At 39.9% G+C, this 19,905-nt stretch overlaps 1 protein-coding gene across 3 annotated transcripts in view; it reads left to right on the forward strand.

Annotated features, from left to right (window-relative positions):
• Positions 1 to 470: 470 nt before the first annotated feature.
• LEMD3 (LEM domain containing 3) overlaps positions 471 to 19,905 on the forward strand; it is a 79,478-nt gene continuing 60,043 nt past the window's right edge. For all 3 annotated transcript variants that reach the window (XR_006204935.1, XR_006204936.1, XM_042947078.1), the window contains exon 1: positions 471 to 2,028. Coding sequence is in view for 1 of the 3 variants with exons in the window: in XM_042947078.1 (XP_042803012.1) it covers positions 495 to 2,028 (1,534 nt within the window). In the remaining 2 variants the exon portion in view is untranslated. The remainder of the gene's footprint in view (positions 2,029 to 19,905) is intronic.

Genomic DNA, 19,905 nt, shown 5'->3' on the forward strand with positions numbered 1-19,905 from the left:
ACAAAGTGAAAAGAAACCAGAGTCAGGGAAACTGCCAACGTAGTCTGGCCATAAGGATTTCCTTTAGTCTGTCTAGGTTCCCCGCGGGAGCAGGGACTGGATGGGAAGAAAACCAATGTGTTGAACTTTAAGGCAGATTTTAATTACTATTGCCCGGTGACAGGAACCTGGGAAGAGGTCAAGGTGTGGTTAGGCAAAGGCGGTTCCCGGGAAAGGCACTAGGAACGGCAGGACAGAGAACTGCAGGAGAAAGCGACAGAAAGGAGGAGGAGAATGCACCGGCACCCCAAGGTGAGGGAGTAGAAAAACTCTCCGCCGGGGGAGCCGCGCGCCGCTCAGGTGGCCCTTTCCCGCTCAGGTGAGCTCCTCCCGCGCCTCCCATTGGCCGAGGCGTCCGTGGCGCTGGGAGGGCGACGCAGCCCGGTCTAGTTCAGGGTCTAGGGCGGCGCGTCACTTCCGGTAGCGCGGAGCTTGTAAAACACCCTGGAGAGAAAATGGCGGCGGCAGCGGCTTCGGCGCCTCAGCAGCTCTCGGATGAGGAGCTTTTCTCTCAGCTCCGCCGTTACGGCCTGTCTCCTGGCCCAGTGACGGAGAGCACCCGCCCGGTCTACCTCAAGAAGCTGAAGAAGCTTCGAGAGGAAGAGCAGCAGCAGCACCGGTCCGGGGGCCGCGGCAACAAGACGCGGAACAGTAATAACAATAACACGGCTGCTGCCGCGGTCGCCGCGGCGGGAGCGCCGGCGGCGGCCGCGGGGCTGGGGGGCCGGCCGGTCTCTGGCGACCTCTCCTACTTGCGGACTCCTGGGGGTCTGGGCCGAATCTCGGCCTCTGGCCCGGAGAGCCCCGTGGGAGGGCCCGGGGGCGCCTCGGCCGCCCCCACGGCTGGCAGCAAAGTGCTGCTGGGCTTCAGCTCGGACGAGTCGGACGTGGAGGCCAGTCCCCGGGACCAGGCCGGCGGCGGCGGCGGCGGCGGCGGGAGGAAAGACCGGGCTTCGCTCCAGTACCGCGGGCTCAAACCGCCGTCGGCGCCCCTGGCCGCCAGCGAGGTGACTAACAGCAACTCGGCCGAGAGAAGGAAGCCCCACTCGTGGTGGGGGGCCCGGCGGCCGGCGGCTCCGGAGCTGCAGACCCCATCGGCGAGAGATGCAGCCGCGGAGGACGAGGAGGAGGAGGGGGAAGACGGAGAGGACAGGGACCCAGAGGCCGAGGAGCCGCTGTGGGCGAGCCGGACGGTGAATGGCAGCCGGCTTCTCCCTTACAGCTGCCGGGAGAACTATTCGGACTCGGAGGAAGAGGAGGACGACGACGTGGCCTCCAGCAGACAGGTATTAAAGGACGACTCCCTTTCCCGGCATCGGCCCAGACGGAGCCATAGTAAGCCTCTCTCTTCGCTGACTGCTAAATCGGCCGGCGGCCGGCTGGAGACCTCAGTTCAGGGAGGGGGAGGAATCCCGATGAATGACAGGGCGGCGGCTGCGGGGAGTCTAGACAGGAGCCGAAACCTCGAAGAGTCGGCGGCGGCGGCGGAGCAGGGAGGAGGGTGTGATCCCCTGGACTCTAGCCCCATTCCTAGGTACCGTGTCACCGCTAAGAAACTGGCCCCTCTCCTGCCCCCGCCACTGACCGACATGGACTCAACCTTGGATTCGTCCACAGGCTCCCTCCTTAAAACCAATAATCATATCGGCGGCGGGGCCTTCAGTGTGGACTCCCCCAGGATTTTTTCCAACAGCGTCCCTCCCGGTGCAGCGGTGGCTGCCTCCAGTTCACTCAGGATCAATCACTCCAATCATACGGGCTCCAATCACACCTACCTGAAAAACGCATACAACAAACCGAAGCTTTCCGAACCCGAGGAGGAACTTCTCCAGCAGTTTAAACGGGAGGAGGTGTCCCCTACAGGGGGTTTCAGTGCCCACTACTTGTCGATGTTTCTCTTAACTGCTGCCTGCTTATTTTTCCTAATACTGGGACTGACTTACCTAGGAATGAGAGGGACAGGAGTATCCGAGGATGGAGGACTCAGCAGTAAGTATTAAACCCTGTGGGTAAGGTCACAAAGGGGGTGTTGCTAGTGGTCTGCCCTCACCGCCTTGGGCATTTTACACGAGGTGACTTCTGCCTTTAAGAACATGTATTAATAGTGACACGCGGCAGATCGAGTGCATTTGTGTCATCTCTAAGAAAGGACGTTACCATGGTCAGAACGAGAATCCCACGACTGGTTTTACAATTTTTCTGTATAATGTAGTGGGAAATTCAACACCTCTCGTAAAACGAAATATTGCCAGCTTGTCAGCAAAATGCATTTATGTGTGGGTCATAAATTCTCTTTTAGCCTTAGATAATTATGTGTGCAGATGCCAATGAACAGTTTTGAAGTATTTTGATTGTTACGGGACATCATAAATGCATAAATGTCACAAATCATTTGAGATGATTTTTCAAATTGAGTTGTGATTCTACAAGGTAACGTAAGATCTCCTGAAATTCCAGTTAAATACTTTGTAGTATGAAGTTATACATCTAGGTAGTTCTATAATTTCTTTAAAGTGAATGAATATAGAAAGTAGGAAGACACAACTCTAAGTTGATTGCTGAGCCCAGAGCATGCCCCTTCCCACCAGTGAAAAAAGTGGTGGTACGGCAGGGCTGGAGTTGGCCGTGAGATTTTTCCGTTATTGGTTTCTAGGCCCTGCCGTTTACTTGCTAAAGGACTGTAGGCAGGTATGGTGTGTTCATTCATTCATTAAGCCAGCATCATCTATGCTGAGCACTTAAACACAGCAGTGATAAGTCAGAGTATCTGTTCTTCAACACAAGAAGATAAGTACAGATCATTTTGTGTTCTGTGAAGGAAATAAGGATGGAGTAATTGATACATGCTATTTAGAGATAGGGAGGGTAGCTACTATGTGAGGTGAGACCTGAAGTAGGAGGAGACAGCATTGTAGGGGGACAGGAGAGCTGTCCTGGCAGAGATTATAAGAAAGGCCTTGAATTGAGCCAGAGCCCTCCTGTAGGTTAGAGTGGTTACAGCACCTTGAGCCAGGGGGAGCGAGCCCGAGTTTGAGCTTCCCTTTCCTAATCCTAAAATGATGCTAATGTTGATTAGAATGATGCCTACGCAGATTAAAAGAGGGAAAAGTAAATGTAGTGTGCGATGGACTGCTGAATATATAATTTCTTAATGTTAGGGCCCCCCTCCCACTCCTCCTGAAATCTGTCCCTTTCATCCAACTTGAAGTCACTTTATCATTATTGGTATTTATAAAATCAGGCTTGCGATTGGTTTTTTTTGTTTGTTTCAAAATAGTGAATGATGCAGTTAGCGGATTTAAAAAGAGTAGGAGTCAGAATAGTGTAACCTTTGATTTGTGTATAGCCATTTCTAAGATCATCAAATAACAGATTATTACTATATTGCTTCATTAGAGGGGTTAGAAGAGGACTGAAACCCAGCACTCATTTTAACTGGTTCCCTGGGAGCAAGAGTAATATATTGTCTCCTGTCTCAGATAATTTGGGAGAAAAAGAAATAGGTCATATTAGAAGTTAAAGTAATGGAGTGCATATAAATTAAATGACATTATCAGCAGTACCTGTTTGTATCTGTTTCTCTAATAGCTAACTGTATGACCTGGCCTTTTTCTGAGTACTTTATACATATTATCTAATTGATCTTCCCAACACATCACAGATGCAGATTTTATAGATGAGGACAGTGAGGCAAGGAAGAAATGACTGACTAGCTAGTGAGTGATAGTACTAAGGTTTGGCTTCAGTTTTTTTTTTAAATAAATTTTATTTATTTTTTTAAGTTAATTTATGTATTTTGAGGGAGAGAGAGCATGCATGGGAGGGGCAGAGAGAAAGAGAGAGAATCCCAAGCAGGGATTCTCTGCACCATCAGCCCAGAGCCTGACACGGGGCTCAAACCCGTAAAACGCGAGATCATGACCTGAGCTGCAATCAAGAGTTGGATGCTTAACTGACTGAGCCACCCAGGCGCCCTTCAGATTTTGTTTTCAACTGTAAAGCCCGTATTCTTAGCACTACTTTGGATACTGTTTGTAGAGAGCTTTCTAAATAAGAGAGCACTTTTATTAGGATTGAGAAAATAATTGAATATTGGTAGGATTTCATAAAGAATTACTGATGAGCACAATTCTCAGTTAAGGTGACTGTCACATCTGTTAAGATGAATGAGTAATGTTTCCTTAGATACTAAAATTTCAGATGGAATAGAAAAGGATAGGACTGCTAGGGTTTTAGTAGCCCCCTCACCTTCACCAGTATGACAGGAAAGAAATTATAAAGTGTTTTTTGTTTTAATGAATGGTAAATGTCACGTAGTTTGGGTGATGGAAACAACAGTGATTAAGAGGTAGAGGATCTGGGTTCTAGGACTTGGTCCGCATGACTTTAGTCAAGGTCTGTGTTAGATGGGTGTAATAATTTCTGCTGTCTGTGGTGATGTTAAGAGGATCAAATTAGATAGTTTATTAAACAACCATAAAGTGGTATTATTCAAAAGTTTAGATAAAATTCGTTGTATTTCTGGTAAATTATAGTATGTATATAAAGCAAAATTGTTTCTGCAAATATTATTTAGTAGTATATTTACTTATTCAACATGTAATTTTCATTAACTTCCACTAAAATACACTGTAGACATTGATACAGAAATTTGAATCAAAGTTAGGGAATCCTTAAATGTACTATATATGTGTTATATATTGGACTTACTGTATAATATATAGTGGAAAGAAATGCCTGCTAATTCAGTTAGTTTGCACACCTAACGGTGAATGATTTTCACTCCCTATGTTTATGTGTTCTGAGTCCTTTGTCATGAGTATAATGGTTAACCAATGCTTAACCATAGGGTTCATTGGTCAAATAGTGTGCTTGAGGAAATACTTTTACTTTGAGTAATAATTTCACCGGAAGATTGTAGGTTATATATGAGAATAAGCTTTAGTAAGCTTTTATTAGCTGTCATTTAAATTATGTACAACATGTAATAGATTATTAGCCTTTTAAATAGTTCTTAATCATTTGGTCTTTGAAAATTTTTATCAATATCCTAGTTTTATTAAATTACTTTTATTAATTAAATTACTATGAGTCTCTTCTTCCTCATCTGTAAAATGAGGGGGTTGGATTAGATGATCTCTAAATTCTTTGTAGCTCTAAGGTTTAAGATTCTAACTTTGAACTGTCCTACCAGAACGATTCAAGGATCAGTCTACAGTGAGATTAGATCATGACAACCCAGCAAAAGAAAATGGAAATGCAGAATACACTATCTTAGGTACATGTGGTCATTATTTAAAAATTGTTTTCAATTATAAAAGACATGATTTTTGAAACATTTATGATTTAGAAAATTTGGATAGGGATCTATGAAGCAAAAAATGAATAGATAGTAGGTATATATATCCTTCTAGTCTCCCACTTACCCCTGGTATAAATAAGTTCAAATAATGCCTTTCAAAACTTTCTTAGTGCTTTTCATGTAAACACCTACATTCATATATATATATATATATATATATATATATATATATATGTGTTTGTGTACATTTTCATTCAAGAATAGAGTGCCTACTATGTGCCAAGCACTATTTTAAGCATTCTGGGGGGGGAAGATGGGCAAGTAAATATGAATTTAAGAGAGTGACGATTGCTAACACAAGTTTATGATAGTAACTTTGCCTGGGGTAGAGGGATATGTAATATTACATACAGGTGAGCAGGCCTCTCAAAAGAGGTGATGTTTGAATTGAAATCTGAATGACTTGAAGGAACTAGCTGTTGACAGGGAGCAAAACACTCCAGGAAGAAATAACAGCCAGTGCAGGACTCTTGGGGCAAAAACCAGCTTGGCAAGTTGAAGCAACAGAAGAGAATGGCCAGTGTGGCTAGGGTATAATGAATGAGAATGGCATATGATGAAGTCAGAACTAGGCAGGGGCCAGTCATAAAGGACCTAAAGGCCTTGAGGGCCTTGGAAAGGAGTCTGAATTTTATCTTAAGTGATATCATACTATACCTAGCCTGCAACTTGTCTTTTTCCCTTAACCTTGTATTATGGGTAACTTTATACTAAGTTTAAGTACGAGGCATAATTTAAAAATCTCACTCTCCGCTTGTCCCTTTCTCATCGTATAAAAATGCTAAAATCTCTGCCACCCTGGAAATGTTGTTCTTCAACCCTCTGTTCTTCTCTAGCTGGTACTCTCTTCTCAGCAAAGACTGATATCTTTTTGCCTCTGCCATTGACTCAGCCCCTGTCTAGTGTAGCTTTGTTTACCATCCATTCCTCTGGAATCTCTGCTTCAAGTCATTAGTTAACTCAGTTGCCAAATCCAAGAGAGGTGTTGGAAGTTCTTATCTTTGCCTCTTTGAAACATTCAGTGCACTGATAACTCCTCCTTCATGAAACTCTCCCCTTCCCAGACTTCTGCATCACTACTCTCTTCCAGTTTTCATTTACTCCTGTCTGTCTGTGTTTTAAATATTGGTGGTCTCTGGAACTCTTGTCTTTGTCCCTATCCTTTGGTACAGTTTCCCTAGGCCCTTTCCTCCACTGGCCCGGGTAGTACCTCCTGATTTTATATATTTACCTTAAATGTTCTCTCCTGAGTTCTAGACTTAACTGTTTGTTTATTGGATAGTTTTTTTTTTTCCTGGATGTTCCAGAAGTACCCACTGTATGTACTCATCAGCTTTCCTTTCACCTTCTTTCCCCCATTCTGTTCCCTGTTTTAGTTCATGGCACTTCCGTCTACTCAGCTAGGAACTTTGAATTTACCTAGAGTCCTTCCTTTCCTTCATGTTCCTGCCAGACCTCAAACATCAATCCAGTTGATTACTAAGTCCGGTAGTTCTACCTCTTACATATGTTTTGAATCTTTTTCTCTCCATCACTGTTGCTCTAAGTTAGTCTATTGCCTGAATTGTTTAAGTAGTCTTCTAACAGGCTTCTATGTTGTAGCTCTTCAGTCTGTTTTCAGTGCCAGAGCAATATGTCTAAAACACAAATGCAATAATAATTCACTCTCTTGCTTAAAATTACTCAATGGCTTTACCTTCCTTATTGGATAAAATCTAAATTCTGTGGCTAAACTGTTCATGATCTGACTATGCTTTTGCTAGCTTCATTTCCTACCAGTTTCTCTTACCACATTTTACTTTCTGGAAAACTAGAACTTTCTGGATACTAGTTGGTGTTTACTGAACATGTCATGACATTTTGTGCCTTTGTACATTATTCCCTTCTTTAGGAAGGTTGTTTCTTCCTTTCTTAACTGCTGTTCATTCTTTTTTTTTTTTTTTTTTTAATTTTTTTTTTAATGTTTATTTATTTTTGAGACAGAGACAGAGCATGAACGGGGGAGGGTCAGAGAGAGGGAGACACAGAATCTGAAACAGGCTCCAGGCTCTGAGCTGTCAGCACAGAGCCTGACGCGGGGCTCGAACTCACGGACCGCGAGATCATGACCTGAGCCGAAGTCGGCCGCCCAACCAACTGAGCCACCCAGGCACCCCAACTGCTGTTCATTCTTAAAAGCGTCACCTCTGGATATTTTCTCTGACTTCTGTCTTCTTTACTCTGGTGTTTGGGTAAACTCAAACTCTGCTCAAATAAGATCTAATGCCTCCTTCATAGCATTTATTATAGAGTATTGTAATTTTGAATGTTCGTTGTGCCAGTTAGATTACAGCTCCTATAGGATGAATTGACTGCAGTGGTAAAGGGCACAGGCTTTACATTCGGCTCTGAGTTTGAATCTCATTTCTCTTATACCTGCTCTGTGACTTTACTAGAAGATACTCAGTTGCCTCATATTAAAAATGAAGATGATAATACCTGCCTCAGGGTGGCTTTAAGCATTACATGAGGTAATGTATGTGAAGTTTTTAGTATCGTTGCCTGGCATATGGGAATTGCTTGGTAGACCCAAGTCACATTAGTATCTTGGCACAAGTTCATTCCTCAGTAAATATTTATTGAGATGATCACATATCAGATACCCAATTTATATGCATTGATTAACTTATCATGTAACTCAGTAATTGCTTACCTATTCAGTACCTAACTTAATACTTAGTATTGGGAAGGATGCAGAAGAAATCTCATTCTTGCAAAAGCCTCCACTCCACAAATAGTCGCAGAAAATGGTTAAGTATACTTAATATTAGGTGATAAGTGCCACACTTTGTAAAAGGGGGGGTGGAATTCATAGTGAGCTGATCAGTCTCAAATGGTCAAAAGTTCAGTTTCCAAATTTGGACTTGATTCTGTGGGTTGAGCAGTAGGAATCCATGGAGGTTTTAAAGCAGAGGACTAACATCAAGTTCTTCTTAAAAGAAGGATAAACAGGTGGTGGTATAGGTAATGGATTGGTAAGGTTGGAGAGCAGGCGTGGGGCGATAGGCACAATAAGCACACACAGAGTGAGAAACACCCGAGGAGGCTGATAATGTGGGGATGGAATAGGGTCTGTCATTTGAAAAAGGTCATATAATGTTTGGTGACTGTTTGTATCCAGAGAATAAAGGAGAAGAGTCAAAGATTATTCCGAGTTTATGAGCCTGGATGACGGAGACAATACTGATACCATTGATCGGTGGATTAGAGATGCTGAAGAGGGATCTTTCTGGGGGAAAAGTAGTATAGAGAAAATAAGTTTTGGGGGAGTTTATTTTTTGAGTTGTTCAACTGGAAATATCCTAGGTTATCGTAGTTATATAATTGGATTAAAGATGAGAGAGACTGGTGCCAAGTATACTAGTCCTGTTTACTAGAGGAATAGATATCTTTTTAACACTTATTTTTTTATTAAAAAATTTTTTTAATATTTATTTTTGAGAGAGAGAGAGACAGACAGACAGACAGAGCATGAGTGAGGGAGGGGCAGAGAGAGAGAGAGAGAGAGGGAGACACAAAATCCGAAACAGGCTGCAGGCTCTGAGCTGTCAGCACAGAGCCCGACGCGGGGCTTGAACTCACGAACCATGAGATCATGACCTGAACTGAAGTCGGACGTTCATCTGAGTCACCCAGGCGCCCCTAATACTTATTTTTTTAATGTATGTGTGTTTTTTTTTTAAACCAAGATGAAGCATTGCAAAAGGGTACCATAGTTTTTGGGTTTTTTTTTTTTTTTTACTTTTTCAAGTAGTTACAGTAGCCACTTGGTTCAAAACTTGATATCTATAATGAAATAGGTGTAAGGATTTTGAAAATTAGTTTCCCTCATTCCTTTTTTTTTTTCTTTAATGTTTATTTTTGAGAGAGACAGAGTGTGAGCAGGGGAGGAACAGAGGGAGAGGGAGACACAGAATCCAAAGCAGGCTCCAGGCTCTGAGCTGTCAGCACAGAGCCCAATGCAGGGCTCGAACTCACGAACCGTGAGATCGTGACCTGAGCCAAAGTCAGACATTTAAGTGACTGAGTCACCCAGGCGTCCCTGTTTGCCTCATTCTTGAAGAATGAGAGCTGAGTGTTACTTTGAAAAACTTTACATGTAAGGAAAAAAAAATTTCTAGGCCTCTAAGAATATTCCTGGGAACACCAGGGCTTTGCATATCCCAGCTGGATGATTTAAATAAAATCTACTCTGTGAAAATGTCTTTCATTTGAAAATTATCTCTAGAATAACTTAAAATAAGAATCACCAGAGTGAAAACATAAGAATTCCCCATGAGTGTATCCAGGGAGCCTAGTTTGAGGAAGATTGGCATAGATATCGGGGCTTGGATTAAGGAGGTTGACCTGGGTTTGCATATTGGCTCTTGCACTAATTAGCTTTTCTCTTAAAGGCAAGTTGCTGAACCACTGTGATCCTCAATATCCTCATCTGTAAAAGAGAATTAAGTGAGAATTAAGTGGAATAAGGCATGTAAAGTACTTGGCACAGTACATGACACATAGTGATAACAATAGCAGCTGACCCTGTGCGGCCTTATGCACCAGGCACTGTGCTGAACAGTTTTAATTGTTGTTTAATCTTCATGAGGCAGCTATTTGTCCTGTTTGTAGATGAGGAAACTGATACTGGGCGAAGCTGAATTTGCCCAGGGTCATGTGGCTAGTAAGTGCCGAGGCAGTGTTTGGATTCAGATAGTGTCTCTTCACCACTCTGCTAGATTGCCTTTTAACATGTGTAAGTACATAAGGACTGCGTGTATGTTCTCTACCATTATTGTTATCTAGAAGATTATGAAAAGATATGGATGGGTGAAGCAGATTAATGCATGAAATCCTAGAAATGCCAGGAATAATCTGTGAAATCTAACAACTTTAAGACAAGAAAGTACAAATTTGTACTCACTCAACAATTAGGAATCTTGTGTGGGACTATTTATCCTTTAGATTAATTCACTAATTCATTGGTATATGAGGTCAGTCTGCTGTAATAAAATACAAACTATAATATATAATGTGTAAAATAGGAAACATGCTATTTCTATTTTTTTTTAATGTTTATTCACCTTTGTGAGCGAGAGAGAGAGAGAGAGAGAGAGAGAGAGAGAGAGAATGAGCAGGGGAGGGGCAGAGAGAAAGGGAGACACAGAATCAATTCAAAGCAGGCTCCAGGCTCCGAGCTGTCAGCACAGAGCCCGATGTGGGGCTTCAACCCATGAACCACGAGATCACGACCCGAGCGAAAGTCAGGCGCTTAACTGACTGAGCCACCCAGGCGCCCCGGTGCTATTTCTAATTTTTAAAAGATACGTAGAATCTCAAAACTGGTGGGTAAAAAGTTCCTCTGATTTTGCATTAGCACTTTCAAACATGTTTTCCATTGTTCCAGTTTCAAGATATAAAGACCTTTAAATATAGCACATTTGTTCTTCCATTTTTTGCTCCTTTTAAATAAACTTTGTGGTTTTTTTGTGTGTTTAGGTTTCTTTTAGTGGAAATGATCCATTCTGTAATTTCAGGGTTACTTTTAAAAGTCAGATGTTTTCATAATTAATCAGTAGAATTGTAAATTTTTAAAACTAGCTTCTTCTTGCTCATTATTTTATATTAACTTTACCTATCTGAAAAATATTTTATATAAGTAAAAGGAACGTTACCGCAAGGAGTTTTATAACAACAGCAAAAAGAGTTAATCTAGTTTATAAGTAGTCTAAAAATGAAGTATACCTTAAAGTATTGGAAATCTTCTCCCAAATTTATGGTAAACAAGTGGTGGTAGTAACTTCTTTATGAAAATTATATCATAATGATATATCTTTATTTTAATCCTGTATTTATTATACACTAAAAGTAACAACCATTTGGGATCCCAGCCTTAATCTAATTGTGGAAATGGTTAATGACAGTTATTATCTGAAAGCTTCAGATTTTGACTTCCATACTCAGATTTTATTTTTAAAAGATTTTAAGGTGAACAGGTAGCAGTGTACTTGAGCAGTAACCTTGGCTTTTGCTATTTTAATAGTGCATGATTTAACCTGAATCCCACAAGTGATAGTTTTATTTCATTTTTTTGAGACAGAGAGTACACACAAGTGGTGGAGGGGCAAAGGAAGAGGGAGAGATTCTTTTTTTTTTTTAAGTTTATTTATTTTGAGAGAGAGAGCCTCCCAGGCAGGCTCTGCGAGGTCAGCATAGAGCCCAACGCAGGGGCTCGAACTCTTGAAGAACTCACGAAACCACGAGATCATGACCTGAGCCGATATCAAGAGTGGGATGCTTAACCTACTGAGCCACTCAGTGCCTCAAGGGAGAGAGAATCTTAAGTAGGCTTCACACCCATCATGGAGCCTAACATAGGGTTCTATCTCGTGACCCTGAGATCATGACCTGAGCTGAAATCAAGAGTTTGGCATTTAACTGTCTGAGCCACCTACACACAACTCACAAGTGAGAATGTTTTGTTTTGTTTTTTAATCTTGATTTAATTAACATTCTTTATTAACAACACTGTCAAAATAATTTTTAAACAAGTGTTGACCAGGAAGAAAGTGTTTAGGTTTTAATATTTATTTGACATATTTAAATTTTACATGTTTGACATCATGCCTTTGGAAATTTATTTCTAAAATTTATTTCTAATTCTATTTAAAGGATTATAAAAATTTACACTGGGGTGCCTGGGTGGCTCAGTCGGTTGAGCATCCAACTCTTGATTTCTGCTCAGGTCATGATCCCAGGGTCGTGGAATCAAGCCCTGTGTCAGGCTCTGCACTGAGTGTGGAGGCTGCTTGATATTCTCTCTCTTTCTCTCTCCCTCTCCCTCTCCCTCTGTCCCATCCCCCCACTTGCTCATGTGGCTCTCTTTCTTAAGAAAAAATTATACTAACAAATAATAATGTCTGAAAATAGGATAACAGATTTATCATGGAGAAGCCATAATGTATTAATTTTATGGTGTCTTAGTTTTTTCTTTGTTCTAGAGGTATAGATTTAAAATTATACTACATCTTTTGTCTGGGTAACAGATTTATTGCTCTATGTTCACAGCTTTTTGCTTAAAACAATATCAAATGGCAAGCTAACATTTAGAAAAAAGGCTTGGGTGCAAAACTATGCAAGGGTTTAGTTCAGCTGTCCCGAACTAATTGAATGGTGAATATGCACCAACAATTACTTCCTGCCTTGAATGTGACATGAATAGAAAAAAAAATGGCTTTAGGAGCAATGAGCATTTTAACACATAGTACAATATTAATTTTGTTTTGCAGTTAAGGACTCCTTTTATATGTATATGTGTACAAAAGGAATTGCTGATTGTGGCTAATTTTTGAAAGCACTTTATACTTATAAAGTGTAAAAACTTCCATATAGAGAGGGTCATTGAAATTAATTAGGAGAGGGGAGATCTTAGAATATCTGTTTCTTCTAGTCCCTGGGTTATGGCTTGGTCAGCCTTATTAATGACTTTGTAGGTTTATAAGGGTACGTCCCACGGTATCAGTTATTTTCTTGTTTGATTGAGTTTACTGGAAGTAGAATTCAGTTTCTCCTTTTCATCCATTCGTGCACTCATAAATTATTGAGCACCTACTATGTGCCAACTAATACCAGAAGATGAGTATATATTTTCTGGGATTATAGGACTGAAACTCTTCTCCCAGACATACTGCCTCCCTCTCTCCCACATGGTGGTGGTATTCTCTTCTTTCTCCTGAATATTTATGCAGTAACTATCCTCCAGAATTGAGATTTGGTTCCCATGCAGCACTGCATAGATTTGTATATTGTGACTTAGGAAACGTGACTTTAAAAATTATTTTCTGGGGGCACCTGAGTGGTTCAGTAGGTTGAGTGTCCAACTCTTGATTTTAGCTCAGGTCATGATCTCATGGTTGTGAGATTGAGCCCATTTGGGCTCTGCGCTGAGTGTGAAGCCTGCGTGGGATTCTCTCTCTCTTTCTCTCCCCCTGTCTCTCTCCCCTGCTTGCATTCTTTCTCTCTCTCAAATTAAAAAAAATAATTATTATTTTCAGCAAATTTGAGTATGCCCTATGGTAGAGTTTACCACAATGTGTACTGTATACAAGGAAATAGTTTTCATTTGTCCCAGGTTTTTAAAAGTACTTTAAAAAGCACTTCTTTTTAAAGGAGGAGACATCAAGAATGAATTTGCCAAAAATGGAAATGTTATCAATATGAAGTGTTTATGATTATAGTTCAAGATGTTCTAGAAGTATTCTTATGCTTATGACAAAAAGTCTTGTTTTGTTTTTAAGACATGTCATCTCCAAATGTTCCTTCTTTCAGATTTTAAAGCCTTAAATGATAAAAGCATTTATTGAGAACCTTGTATGTATGAGCACTTCATCTTAATTTTTATGAGTGGAACTATACTAGTATTATCTCCATGAGTAAACTGAAATGTAGAGAGAATACAGTTACAAGTGACTTGTCCAGGATCCTCAGCTACTAGTAGTTTTGGGGCTAAGCTTTGGGGCTAGCATTTGAGCCCATGATCTGACTTCAGGGTCCACAATCTAAACCACTAGGCAGCAGATTTTTTTTATGCCTCTTTTCTCACCTACCAACTTTATTTGGGCAGTTGAGTCACTCATAACCTCTGGGCCTTGGTTTTTGCATCTGTCAGATTAGAGGATAGTAAAATCAACTTTACTTCTAGCCAGTGACTTTTGTAGTGAACTAAAGTAATAACGTTTATGGAAATGCTTTGGAGAAATTTGAAGCGATACATGACTCTATATTTTTAATACAGTTAGTTAGAATTTCCTGGCTATAGTAGTCTAATTAAACAACACATGGTCAGCACTGTGTATGATATGTCTTGTCAGTGATGTTAATAAGTAATAGAAGAGTCCGTTACATTTATAATCCTTATCGGTATTTTTCAACCTTAATCTCAAGTTGTCCAAGCAGATAAAAGGAGTCATCTTTTTATGTTACCTAATCAGCTTTATCTCTGGGTGCTGCAAAGGAGTGTTCTTATTTTTGCAGTTATGTTAACTTCATAGGTTATGAAGCACAAGATGAAATTAGATTTTAGTCTTGTTGACCACTAGAGGCTTGATTTGCTGATCTGAGAGTCAGAGATGGGATATGTTGCTCTAATCCAAAATATAGTAGTGAATTTGAGATAGAAAAACATTTATTGGGAATGTGGATGGGTCTTAGCGTAAGCTTCTGTTAATATTATCTGAAGAACAGACTGCATGTGCAGCTGGGAGAGAAGGATGGCCTGTCACATGTTATTCTTCAGCTGGTTTGTAAGATGCCATGAGTACTAGTATTGCTGAAGTGGGAAAATAAGGTGTGTCCCTGGGAATAGGCAGTAGACTGGGGGGTAATCAAGAGATTGGGGGGTATAAAATAATGAAATTCATTTGATAAGCAGTATATTAAAGTCATGTTACTTAAATTATAAGGGATTTAAAGTGCATTAGGATCTTCAGTCTCCTAGATGATTGATATGAAGCACATAATGAAATTCTTATCCTATTTCTCATTTGAAACTGTATCAAAGATGTGATTTGTTTAGACCAGAGCTGTCTAATAGAAATATACTACAAATATGGAGTAATTAAATCTTAAGTCACTACAGTCAATTAGAAGTAGCTGAGCAGTGGCAGAATGAAATCTCTCACCCGCCTGCCCTAGATAAATAGCCATGCTTGATAGCATAAAGGTATAAAGTGGTATAAAGGACTTCTTAGCAGCTTAAAGTAGAAAAGATATCCCTAAATTCTCACTCATTTCTTATTGGGAATATTCCTTTATATTCTTTTCACTAATTTCCTATTGTAAACTGCTTTGTATAGCCTTTCAAACTAGACATGTAGGAGGGAGGGATGGCCTTTAAAAAAAATTTTTTTTAATGTTTATTTATTTTTGAGACAGAGAGAGAGCATGAACGGGGAGGGTCAGAGGGAGAGAGGGAGACACAGAATGGAAAGCAGGCTCCAGGCTCTGAGCTGTCAGCACAGAGCCCGACATGGGGCTCGAACTCACGGACCATGAGTTCATGACCTCAGCCGAAGTTGGACGCTTAACCGACCGAGCCACCCAGGCGCCCCGCGATGGCCTTTTGATTCTGGCACATGACCATCCCTGGAAATAAGGGGAAAGTTAGCTCCTCTTTAGGACAATGAAAACAGAGTGACTAATAAAGCTTTTGTTGGCATAAGAAAAATTTTAAGGGTTTCAGTATCTTTTTGAGAAAGATTTTGGAGTGCTCTCATTCATCATGCTCTTTTGAATTGTAAAAATCACCTCAATTCTTTTACAAGGTGCTATTTTATGGTAGGTTTATATTTAGCAACATCTCCTAATGAATTTGAATAAATTATTTGAATTACATTCAGATTACTAGAGAATGTTTGCTCACAAAGTCAAGCGGTTTACTTCCAAAAGGAAAGATCGGCAGTCCTTAATTTTTGAATGGGTTGTTTTCCAGATCATGTGTAAGATAGATGCTTGAACTTGGAAATATTTAACTACACTGTTGTTTAAAAAAATTTTTTTTAAATATTTATTTTTGAGAGACAGAGTGGGGAAGTGGCAGAGAGAGAGGGAGACATAGAATCTGAAGTAGGCTCTAGTCTCCGAGCTGTCAGCACAGAACCTGACACAAGGCTCAAACTCATGAATCACGAGATCATGACCTAAGCTGAAGTCAGATGCTTAACTGACTGAGCCACCCAGGTGCCCCTTAACAACACTGTTTTTAAGTTTAAGTTCCCAGGCTAGCCCATAGATGCTTATTTAAAATTGTATCCTGTTTTAGCACTAATATACTATTGGTTTAACTTTTGAGTCCTCGGTGCAGTGGGTCATGTTCTGTGGGAGTTGGATTAGGAAGCAGATTTATTTTTGGCTTTTTATGTTTTCTTCTACTTTTCCTTCTCTTAATTCTTGTTCTTATACTGGCCTAAGCTTCCTGCTATTTTGCTGTAATCTTGGCCAAACATCTAAGTGCTCAATACTTCAAATCTTTTTCTTTTTTTAAATTGAGAGATAATGGACATATTATATTAGTTTTAGCTTATACAACATAATGATTTTATATATGTATAATGATTACCACAGTAAATTTAATTAACACCCATCACCATACATAAGTTACAGTTTTTGTTGTTTTTGTTTTTTTTTTTTCTTGTGATGAGAAGTTTTAAAATCTACTGTTTTGGCAGCTTTCAAATATACAGTATAGTGAAGTTAACTATAGTCACCATGCTGTACATTACATCTCCAGAACTTTAATAATCTCTTTATAACTGGAAGTTTGCGTCTTTTGACCCCCTTTACCTGTTTTACACCCCCACCTAAATGAACCCCCGTCCCTGCCTCTTGCAACCACAAGTATGTTCTTTATACCTATGCCTTCAGTTTTTTTTAGATTCCATGTATAAGTGAGATCATACAGTATTCATCTTTTTATGACTTAACAGCATAATGCCATATAATAAAATAGGCCCTTGTATTGAGTGCTTGACAAGTAAAAACGTTCAGTGTTCTTAAGCAGTTTTAACATTTTACAGATGAGGACTCCGTAACAGAGGATTAGGTTAATGACTGTCCAAGGTGGTAGTTCAGAGGAGTTAATTGAGTTATGTCTGTGGCTGATCCCAGCAGTGTGACCTGAGAGCTCATCCTCTAACCATTGTACTCTGCTGCATTCCTCTTTCACATACTCTCTCCTTTACCAAATTTCAACTCCTTTTATCCTCTCAGTTCAGCTACTTTTAGCCAAATGTTAGGGAAAGCCATTTGATTAAATTCATAATATTGTAGAATTCTGATTGTAAAATCATATGATTTTATGATAAAATTTGATAATGTGATTATCTTTCGTGAGAATTGAGCCAATATGGAATCAGAGCTTAGCCCCACCTCTCTAAATCATCCTTCTTCTTTGTATGTAGAATAGTTGGTGCCTACATTTTTCATTTAGAATTTATTTCAGTAATTCTTAACTTCTGGGCTGAGAACGTCTTGGGGGCTGTACCCATCACAAAGGGTTGTCCGAGGACCTAACAAATGATTTGCTCCTCTCATACTGTGTATTGTTTTCAATGGTATACCAATACTGCTGTGGTTAGAAAACAAAATATTTTTCTTCGTAGAATTTTGTCATATTTTCTTAATAAGTGAGTGTTAAAAGTACTGTTGTGGGGATCTGAACATCTTGATGTAAATGAAGAGATCCTTTTACTTAAAAAATGAAGAACCTTGGGGCTTCTGGGTGGCTCAGTCAGTTAAGTGTCTGACTTTGGTTCAGGTCGTGATCTCACGGCTCGTGAGTTCGAGCCCTATGTCGGGCTCTGTGCTGACAGCTCTTGCAGCCTGGAGCCTGTTTGGGATTCTGTGCCTCCCTCTCTCTCTGCCCCTTCCCTGCTCGTCTCTGTTTCTCTCTCAAAAATTAATAGACATTTAAAAACATGGAGAACTATTGCTTTTAAAGCTTGCTATAAGGAAATTATATATCCTGGTTATATTTTAGAATTTGTGTTTAAGACATTCATAATGAATGTCAAGGGATCAGTTGTCATGTTCAAATGACTGGCTAACTTACCAACTGGTAAAAACTCTAGTCTTTTCAAGATAATTGTACTTTTAATACAAGGTCTTTATTATCTCAGATTCTATCTGTGATAAATGAAAATTTTGGCGATTAGTAAAAAATGCAGGCATTATAAAAATTTTTGGCAGGGAGTTTTACCTTAGGGTCTTCATTTCCTCTCTTCTTAACTCACAGATTTTCTTGAGAACTTTGTCCTTTCTTCCCAGTAGCTCCAGGGTAGAGGCAAATTAAAAGCGGAGTAGTGGTCTATTGTGTTATTTTGTAATCTGAGTGCTGTTTATTTTTTATTTCTTGCTAGGGTTGGGAAAAGAAGAAAAAGCTAAGATTTATTAATCTCCTTGTGTCCCCACCAGTATCTCTATGCATAGTTACAAACATTCTGTTTTACATTAGGTTACTACAGTGCCCAAGAACACAAGTCATACATGTTGGAACTAGCATTCCTTGCTCTCGAGTTTTACCCCACTACCTTTTCAGTGTGAAGAGATACTTTCTGTTCATCTGAGACGTTAGATATCAGTTGAAAATCTGATATGATTCCAACATCCACTGTGTTCGTTCATGTGGAAGCATGCATTTTATTCTTAAGGTTCTGTATATTCTTACCAACAAAAACAGTCTTATTTAGTCTAGTTTACCTCATGTCATAACTGCTTACATTTTTATTTATTCAGTGGTTTTGTTTTGGACCTTATGATGACATACCCAAATACCTCTGTTTCCCTGGTGACTTTTCATTTCTGTCTGTTTTTTTCCAGAGCCAAAAGTTAAGATGTAAGTTTTAAGCACATTGGTCATAAAGCCAATGATGGGGATTTTCTTTGCAGTTCCACATTCAGTTCATATGTTTGTTTTGATCATCCTTTAATCTTTTGCTTTGTTTATACGTATAATGCCCTTTTCCTTTTTAACAGGTACACTTCTTGTCCCCATTAGAAAAATGAAACGAGAACCGTCGTTTAGATTTTTTTCTAGTACTATTCACCTTTTCATTGCACTGCAGCTTTTCTCTCTCCAGTTTTCTTGTCTGCACATTGCCTTCGTGAAACACAAAGCTAATTATCTGTAATCATTTACAGTGTGAAGACACAGTGCATTGTAATTGAGAATATAAACTGGAAGAGCTCTGGTGTGTAATTGTATGGGAAATGCATGTTGCTTTATTGCATTGCACAGGGGATAGGTTATTCAGTGTATCACGGATTCCTTTTGGATCTCTCAATTCTCATTTAGCAATATTGTTTCAGAACAGACCTTGTTATAATACAGTTACACTTGTATTCTTGGCAGTGTAAACCTTGAGGAAGTGTCATAGATAGTCTCTAGTGTGTAACAGTTAATGTTTAAAATCTCTTAATACAGTGAGCTGTCACCATGTTTAATAGATTACAGTATTGCATTAGCATAAATTCGTTTGGGTGCCAAGTTATCTGTTGCACAGATGCTTGGTATTATTTATAGGTTTGTATCCAACCTTTGTGGGTTGACTTGCTTTTATTTTTCTATTCACTTGTCACCATGCAATAGCATAATTCTTTAACTGGCATATGTGCAGAAGTGGTTTTCAAGAAGAGATCTGTGAAAGTACTGAAAAAGCAGATCACTCAAACTTTTGGACCTTGAGCAGTATAGTAAGATGGGCTGCTAGGATTTAAGTGGACATATCACTTTGTCTTTTTTTGAATGTGTTATATACTACCTTTCCTCCCAACATCAGTAAGGTACAGAAGTGTTTTTAGCTGACAAAGTTAGGTGGAAACAGCAGCCAATTGTTTCCCTCTGAAGTTTTGAGCCATTAAAACTTAGGGTGTGTGTGTGTGTGTGTGTGTGTGTGTGTGTGTGTGTTGTGGTGGGAAGAGGCTCATTA

This window comes from Panthera leo, chromosome B4 (genome assembly GCF_018350215.1).
Source record: "Panthera leo isolate Ple1 chromosome B4, P.leo_Ple1_pat1.1, whole genome shotgun sequence".
In the NCBI taxonomy this organism is placed as follows: Eukaryota; Metazoa; Chordata; class Mammalia; order Carnivora; family Felidae; genus Panthera; species Panthera leo.